General features: G+C 35.6%; 1 protein-coding gene across 1 annotated transcript; it reads left to right on the top strand.

Annotated features, from left to right (window-relative positions):
• The first annotated feature begins 48 nt into the window (after window positions 1–48).
• On the top strand, window positions 49–6,852 carry LOC111491655 (PHD finger protein ALFIN-LIKE 2-like). The gene is made up of 5 exons (XM_023140663.1): window positions 49–242; window positions 355–387; window positions 644–866; window positions 6,090–6,210; window positions 6,311–6,852. Exons 1-5 carry the CDS (start codon window positions 149–151, stop codon window positions 6,563–6,565), a joined length of 726 nt encoding a protein of 241 aa, XP_022996431.1. The 5' UTR covers window positions 49–148; the 3' UTR covers window positions 6,566–6,852.
• Window positions 6,853–8,557: the final 1,705 nt, after the last annotated feature.

The following is an 8,557-nucleotide window of genomic DNA, read 5'->3' as shown; positions in this document are numbered from 1 at the left end:
TTTTTTTTTTTTTTTTTTTTTTTTTTTTTTTTTTTTTTTTTTTTTTTTTTTTTTTTTTTTTTTTTTGAGGTTCCAAGTTTACTGGGCAGTGATCACTCCGATCTATTCCACTTCTGCAAATTTCCCTCCAATTCTCTCAAATCAATCTATGGCTTCAATCTCTTTCAGCCCTCGCACCGTCGAAGACATCTTCAAGGATTACAGCGCTCGACGTACTGGCCTCGTGCGAGCCCTTACTTATGGTGATTTCTCTCTCGTACTTCTCACCGTGATGTTTTTATGGTTTTTTTTTTGGGAATGTGTTCGAGGAATTGGGTTTTGAGTCTGATCTGCCGTTTGGTTCTTGTCTTGCAGATGTCGATGATTTCTACTCGCTTTGCGATCCTGGTGAGTGTTTGTTCTTTCGAGTTTCTTAGTTTTTTGTTTGATTGGTTTGAGAAAGGTGGGATGATTGCGTTGTTATGAAGTTTTGCGCTTAGGGTTTTAGTTTGCTTTGTGGAAATATGTTTGTGTTTTATTTTATTTTGTTCTGCCATGTTCTTCGCGAGCGTCGAATTGGCGGGAGAAACTTGCGGTTTTGTTTGGCTTTTGACCTAATTTTAGGGTTGGTTTTGATGTTGAGTTCCTAATCTTCTTTTTCCAGAGAAGGAGAATTTGTGTTTGTACGGACACCCGAATGAGTCTTGGGAGGTGACTTTGCCTGCCGAGGAGGTTCCATCCGAGCTCCCTGAGCCTGCGTTGGGGATCAATTTTGCTAGAGATGGGATGAAGCGCAGAGATTGGCTTTCCTTGGTGGCTGTGCACAGTGATTGTTGGTTGCTTTCTGTGGCGTTTTACCTCGGTGCTCGACTCAACTGCAATGAGCGGTAAGTTATATACCTTTAGGAGCATGAGAATCTGGTGAATCTTAATTTCATGATGAAGCATGAGGACGTTTTTTCAACTGCTGCCTCAATGATCTTTGTTTCACATCCTCCTGCACTGGTACAATGCGTATACCACTCGTGCATTCCAATTATATGCAGCTTTTTAGGTGTGTATATGATATCCTAATTTGTTTGATGACTAAGGTCCATTTTACTTGGGCTTGATCTCTCATCCTGTTATGGTATACAGTCAGTTGGAAGTTGGAAAGATCATATTCTTCTCATCATTGTGAAGAAAATTCTTCTACACAGGGTTGCATTATGCATTTTAAGACGCCAAGTTAGAAATAGAATTACCTGAGTTAACTGTTACAAACCTGCGATCTTTCCTTCCAATTTGCTTGACTTCCTCAACCTGTTCTGGCTCTTTCTCTCTGTGTGTATATGCATCTCCGCCTCCAAAATCCATAGCAGAATTTTTCTTTTGTAAGTGAAGAAACAACTACCATTTAAATATGTATCTGATAGGGTCTCGGTGTCCATGTTGACTGCATCATTGCAGTCTTTAAAATGCTCTTTGAGATAAATGCCTCTTCTATTTTCGTTTTCATTTTCTTATGATTGGTAAGAATCATTTTTTGTGGATGAGATGACTTTTGGTCTCGTCATATAAAAATTCACACTTGTAGCTTCCTTACTAAGAGTTTTACTAGGCTTGTGGCTATTTGTTTTTGGGCTCGTGAAGTCACACTGTGGCTAGTTATTTTAGGGCTCATGAATTCACTTGTGGCTAACTATTTTTTGGCTGGATGACTCTCTCATTTCCAATGAGTTTATTATTGAATGGGCTGGAAAGAAGAGAAAGGGGTGTTGCAATCAAGCCTTATCTTTAAAAAGTTGACGTGGAACATGGTAGATCGAGATGTCCTAGGTGCTATTCCATTTGCAAAGAGCTTTGGACATTGTTGGAGAAAATGATTGGGGAATGTATCAGTAGTATCAAACTATTTTTTTGTCATCAACAACAAACCCATAGACAAAATTCTACCAAGGGCCTAAAGACAGGCCAGTCCACTCTCCCCCTCCCTATTGACTAATTGGTGCCTTACTTAGGTAGACTCATTTTACATGGTTCCTTGGTTTGATTAATGGCTTCAATTTGGAGATGCTTTGTTGTTCACCCATTGTACCCAATTTGCAGTATTTGGAGATGTCTTGGGGAAGGTTGGTCTATAACCTGGGTCAATGCCTCTCTTTCGGAGCATTTGACAAAAGAGTTTTATTATGCATCTTTATCTCTTAACAGTTGGGGCTCTTTCATATAGTTTTTGATTTCTCTTGGCTTGGGTTGTTGTTGTTGACGGCGTTTTTGTTGCTCAGTTGTATATCCTTTCACTCTGTTTTTGAAATTTTTGCTAAAAAAAAAATAAAACATACATACCCACGCCTCTGATTCTAGTAATCTATCCAGGAGAAGATTCTTACACATGCTTGACCATGTGAACTCCCCATTACTCTGAAAATTAAACCAGCCCAAAGTCTTTCGTCAGATTGAGGAATTTTCACTTGTGCTTCTTCCTCAGTTGGGTATCTCTTTTGCGTTCCATTTATGTAGAAATCATCTCCTGAAGGTGTTGACAACTATCACCTTTAGTCAGGATAGTGAGTGATAGAAGTGAAGTTTGAAAGTAAGCAGGAATATCCGGTGCATTGGAAAGCTGTTTTGATGTGTAAATTGTTTGTAGTGTTTGAGGTGTTGATTATGTAAATTTTGAAATAAATTACTCTATTTTAAGTTGTGCTTTATACTAACATCAAACATAACTTATATACATATATATGTTATACTGGACACAGCCTTGAAGTTAACTAAAGAATTGAATTTATAGGAGAAAATTTTGGAATTCCTTTTCCTCAGTAGAAGCCAAGGTCTTTGAAGTTAATAAAATAGTCGAACTTATAGGAGAAATTTTTGAAATTCCTTTTTTTCCGTAGAAGGAATTTAATTAAACAATCAACTTACAGGAGCAAAATTTGTAATTTTTTTTTTTTTTCTTCCATAGAAGCCAAAGAATACACTTAATAGCATTAGACCAACGCACCTTAGCATTGACAGTTAACCTCTTAAAAAGACAGTGATGCTGTCATCTATCCTTTTGGCAGGGCCCCAAATTTAGTAAAAAAAGACTGCAGATAAAATTCCTAACCATTCTGGCGAAAGAACTGAAGCAAAAAAAAGAAAAAAGTAAAAAAAGAAAAAAGGTTTTGTGACTCATCTCTGTTGCTGCTGCACATTTGGCAGACTGGAGGGGGAAATAATTATATGAGGATTACTCCTTTGAACCTTGTACGAAGTGTTGTGGCCACTCTGAGTTGGGGAACAAATCAAGAATTTGGCTTTCTTGGGGCTAGTGCCTTTTCAAATGAGCTTGCTAAGATTCTTGTCTTGAAAGTGGATTTCTCGAGAGAGTTTGTCATTGGCTAACTTCAAAAAGAGTCTCCTCAGTATTGTTAGGGGTCCAAAAATTTTTATCCTTGGCTTGGCTTGGCTTGTGAGGATGTCTTGGAACACACCCCAGTTGGCTGGCATTCCTCCATTTGTCTGCCTAGCCAGGCCACTTCTCAAATGAACATTTGAAGTCTTACTATCATCATACCAACACGTATGAATAGACATGAACTTGGAATTAGCAACAACATAAATAGAAGGGAAGGAAGTTCCAAGAGGCAGTGATGTAACCCAATATAATCCTCCCCATCACCATGCATAAGACAATTATTCGTTTTAAAAGATTGGCTGGTCTTCAAAATATCTTTTCGAGGGCTACAAACAAACTTTGAAGCCGTCCAGTTGACTTGTACATTTGTAGTGAGATTAGGTGGTGGATTAGTGTTTCCAGATGTAGACAGTAGGTGGAGGAGGTGTAGGGTATGCAATTTAGGATTTAGTTTTGTGGACAGGCCAAACCTCTCAAGGTGCTTGGTAACCTGTCATATTCCTTTCTTATTTCTGGAGCAATTTTACTTAATTTTTATATCATCTTCTGGTTTTCATGAGTTCTATTGGTTGCTTATGAAAGGGTATCAGTACAATATTTCCCCTGCTCCATTTGCTAGAATGTTATGGTTGAATTACGAAAGCTCACTTGGCCAAAGTCACCCGTGATTGTTTGGAAAAGAAAAGAGAAAGGAAGTTAATGTAGTGATCATTCTTATTTTAGATCCACTCTCTTTGAAGCTAGGATTCTGGTGATCAACATTGCATTTGGATGTGCATATTAGCTGATTAGCTGGTCCTAACGACTTGGGATTGAGGTAAGGCGGTTGGAAGCGAGGAATGGATATAAGTTGTGATGTTTTCCTGCACCAAATTCATAGACTTCATAGAGTTATAATACATTTAGCAGGGGGCAGGGGAAAGTCATTGTGAATCTGTGATGGGTTTTGAAGTAGGTAAGAGGAAAAGAAAGATCTAATGCCCAATTGAGTTGGGATTAAAATGGATAACAGTAAGAACGGAAGGATGAAAGCAATGTGAAAAACGGGGTCTCCAGTTCACAAACTAAGGCTGAATACTTCAGAACTTCTTTGTTTGCCTGTTGGAAAATAAATTTCATGAATAAATAAAATATTCAAGAGGCCAAAGCCTACTGGTCATGGGTTATTGTAAGACTTCCATACTTATTGTGATTATTGTAATAGTTTTTTTTATTATTATTTTTATATAGGAAATGATAAAATATAGATCAAAGAGATCATTACAAAAAAAAGGAATAAACTAATACCTACATACACTGGTGCAAAAAAGAGCCCTAGTTGGCAATGATACTCACAAGGTTTTAATTACAAAAGTCATTGGAGAGTGCACCTAGTAGAAGCAAAGACAGTCTCTTAAGACCCAAAAGCCCATGTAGTTCGTCTCCAAACCCTTGAAATTTTTTTGGTTCCTCTTGAACCGAACCCTCCATGCTGATTCCGAATTGATTTCACAGAACTGAGGCTTTCCCCTTGAAAGGAGAACTGCCCTCGAGGGAGTACCACATCTTGTAGTCAAAGGTGAAACATTAACTAAAACTGAAAGTATCTAGAAGCTTGCCCCTACTTTTGTTGGCGAACCCACAATGAAATAACAAATGGTGGGGATTTTCCAGATTAGCTTTTGACCGGAAACGCAGTAGTAGGAAGAAATCAAGAAATTCACAAACCTGTTTTGGAGCTTATCACAAATATTTTAGCTTTCCCTGAATAAGAGTCCATAGGAAAACTCGCCTTACATAAAATGTTTCATTGAATAATGAAATAGAGAAAGGTGGAGGCATTTCTCTAGTTAAATGAATTACTAAAACAATCCAAGACGAGAGGACAATAAATATGTTTTAGTATGGAATCATTTGTGTTTCAAAAATATTTTCCTTATGAAACCAGATGAATTTTGTATCCAAGTCCTTTCTAAGGAAAGAATGTTGTAATATGCCTAGAGCTGCATTTGTGCTTTATTATGTTCGTGTACGTGGGCTGTTGAGTAAGTGCCGTCAGTAGGAGTTCTATGAGGCATGGGTCAACCATTCTGTAGTGTACTGTCGGGAGTTGGATAGGAGTAAAAGAGAAGTGAGGAAGGTAAGGAAGTAGTTGAGTGTTTTGGGAGAGAAGTAGATCTCTTGAAGGTTTGATAGTTTGTGATTTTCCTTTCTTCTATGTATTTGAATTTGGTATTTCATGCAAGAATTCTCTCAGTTTCAACTCTCGCTTTGTGTGTATGAGAGAAGCTTCATTTTTCTTTTAGCTCAAGCTCATTTAAGAGCATAGATATTTCTCGAGTTTCCACCACATCTTTTGTTTGCCCTGCTCTAAACTTAAGTATTATAGTAGGAGGTCAACCGAGGCATTTGAAATCATGCTCTGATTGAATGTGCTCTCTCACTGCTGTCATTTTACCAGCTTCTTTAAGTTTAACAAAATAGTTCCATTCTTTGGTGCTTTTTATTTTTGTGGGTAAAAAATTGTTTCATTGAATTAACAAGAGATTTTTCTGTAAATTGGTGTAGAGCCTCTTCTTGCATATTTTTAGGCAATTTAAAATCATCCTAAGTCCATGTGACGTTTTAGCACTTGAGATCATGGTCGAACTTCATTGTTACTTTCTTTTATCATCCATGTGATTAAAACAGAACAACAATTGGGTTGATCTAACAGTAAACAACATGTGCTCTTGTCTTTCCACAGGAAGCGACTATTTAGTATGATTAATGATCTACCCACTCTATTTGAAGTTGCGTCTGGAAGGAAAGCTGTTAAAGACAAACCCAGTATGGATAGTGGAAGTAAATCCAGAAACAGCTCAAAGGTGAAATGGTCTAGTTTTCCGAAGCTGCAATTTTTATTTTATTGTATGCCTTTTCCCTTGTCTGAGAACTTTAGGACAACAACCAATTTTATAATTGCAGAGGTCACTAGATGGGTCAATTAGAATCAGCAATCCAAAGATAATCGATGAGAGTTATGGAGAGGATGAGGATGAGCATGGTGATACTCTGTGTGGAAGCTGTGGGGGGAACTACAACGCAGATGAGTTTTGGATTGGATGCGACATCTGTGAAAGGTGGTTCCATGGAAAATGTGTGCGGATAACACCAGCCAAGGCAGACAATATCAAGCAGTATAAATGCCCCTCTTGCAGCACAAAGAAAGGAAGACCATAGCGCGCGGAGATACCACAATGTAAAGCATTTTGTGGGAGTTAACCTTTATGTTCTGCGAAAACTCGTGGTAAAGACCGAAAAAAGTGAAGGTACATGTTAGGGGATTTACTTGTGAGGGTTTATTATAGGGTTTATAAAGTTAGCATGCTAACGGATAATTAAGCATGAGTTAAAGCTAGTTTTCGTTTCGGTTTATTCATACATGTTCGAGCCGTATAGTTTAGAGTTTAAAGATTGATCTTGCCTTCCTTATAATGATATGAAAATATCGTTCATGTTAGGCTTTACTTGTGGGTGGGTTTGGGGCATCATTATTATTTAACATACAAGTGAGCATGGGTTGATTGTTACCTTCCATTACATAATCTCTATCTTTGCGTTCTTTGCCATGGCCTTAGGTTTCTGCTAGATTTATGGCCTTCAAGTTTTCTTTCTTTTTCTTTTTAACCATTTCATTAGGCTAATTTATACAGTCTAAGCCACTCCTTTTAGGCTTGGACTGAACTTATTTGATACTTATCTTCTGGTATGATTTGATGGCTCAAATTGGCCACCAATAGTTTTTGGGTTTCTAAAAAATATCATATCCCAATGAGTGGTAGGTTTCATTTTCTTTTCTATCGTCCCCAAGTCGAAAATATATTGTTTTTGTATATGCTTCACCTTCGTATTCAAGTTAGTTAGTTATCAATATTTGGGATGTCATATTCAATTTTGTTATCCGTATCTATTAGGGCTTTTAATTTTCAATTTTGTGTTTAATATATTAATAATTTTAGACGAAAGTCATATTCAATTTTGTTATCGGTATCTATTAGGTCTTTTAATTTTCAATTTGTGTTTAATATATTAATAATTTTAGACGAAATCATAAAAGTTTATAATCTTAGACATAATATTCAGTCTTATATCTAATAAATTGTTTTTTTTTTAATATATCAAGAACATATTAAATATAGAGTTTAGGGTTTAGGGTTTAATATATCAACCTATTGAACTTAAAGTTTAGTTTATTAAAAATTTTATGGACGCGTTAGTCACAAACCTAAAAGCTACCCCTACAACCCAATTTGGTAATGGATTATATCAATATTGAATTTTTCTCGGCTACCGAAAATTTAGGAAAGTAGCTATGTAGATGGAATTCAATTGTGAGATGATTTAGAAAAAGAAATTTGTTATTTAGGTTAAGATATTAAAAATTAAAATGACGTGACATATTTTTCAAATATTGCAATATGGTCCTTTCTTTTCTCTTAATTTCAAGGTCTTCATGATTGAGAGACGAAAGAAGCGAATTTAGAAGAAAGAAGATATACATCTTCATCTCTCAAGTTAAGCTCGATTTTGAACATTGTGAAGTTATGATATATAATTAACAATGGTACTGAATTAAGTATAAAAAACCAATATTTAATTATTCTCATCTTTAAAATATTAATATAAGATTAATCGACTAGAACTCATAAGTTTAAACAACTTTCAAGTTGAGTCATGATATGAGTTCAAACATACTTGTCTAACCAAATAAAACACGTAACCTTATAATGAGAGAATTTTCACGTGGGCGTTTAACTAAATAAGATAGACAACTTTACAATGAGGAGAACTTTCAAAGGAACAAAAGAAAAATAATTCAAAAAGAAATGATCTTTTGAAAAAGATAAACAAATTAGATCAATCTTATCTTTAATAAACTAAAAGAATATGATGGGTAGATGGATCGTGAGCTTTGATAGATTCGCTCGTGGGAATAACATTTTCAATATAGAAAAAAGCTAACATGATAGGACAAATAACTAAATACACTAAAATAGACGTTTATAAAACTTTTTATGAATTAAAGATTATATTCATACCATCCCAACTAATTAAATTTTTCTCTCAAATTTTAAAATATTAAGTTAAATTATAGAAACTTTTAAATTTTAAAAAGTGCCTCATCCAAGTTTTTTTTTTTTTTTTTTTTTTTTTTTTTTTTTTTTTTTTTTT

This window comes from Cucurbita maxima, unplaced genomic scaffold, assembly GCF_002738345.1.
Source record: "Cucurbita maxima cultivar Rimu unplaced genomic scaffold, Cmax_1.0 Cma_Scf00001, whole genome shotgun sequence".
Lineage (NCBI taxonomy): Eukaryota > Viridiplantae > Streptophyta > Magnoliopsida > Cucurbitales > Cucurbitaceae > Cucurbita > Cucurbita maxima.
This window is presented reverse-complemented; position numbering and strand designations above follow the sequence as displayed.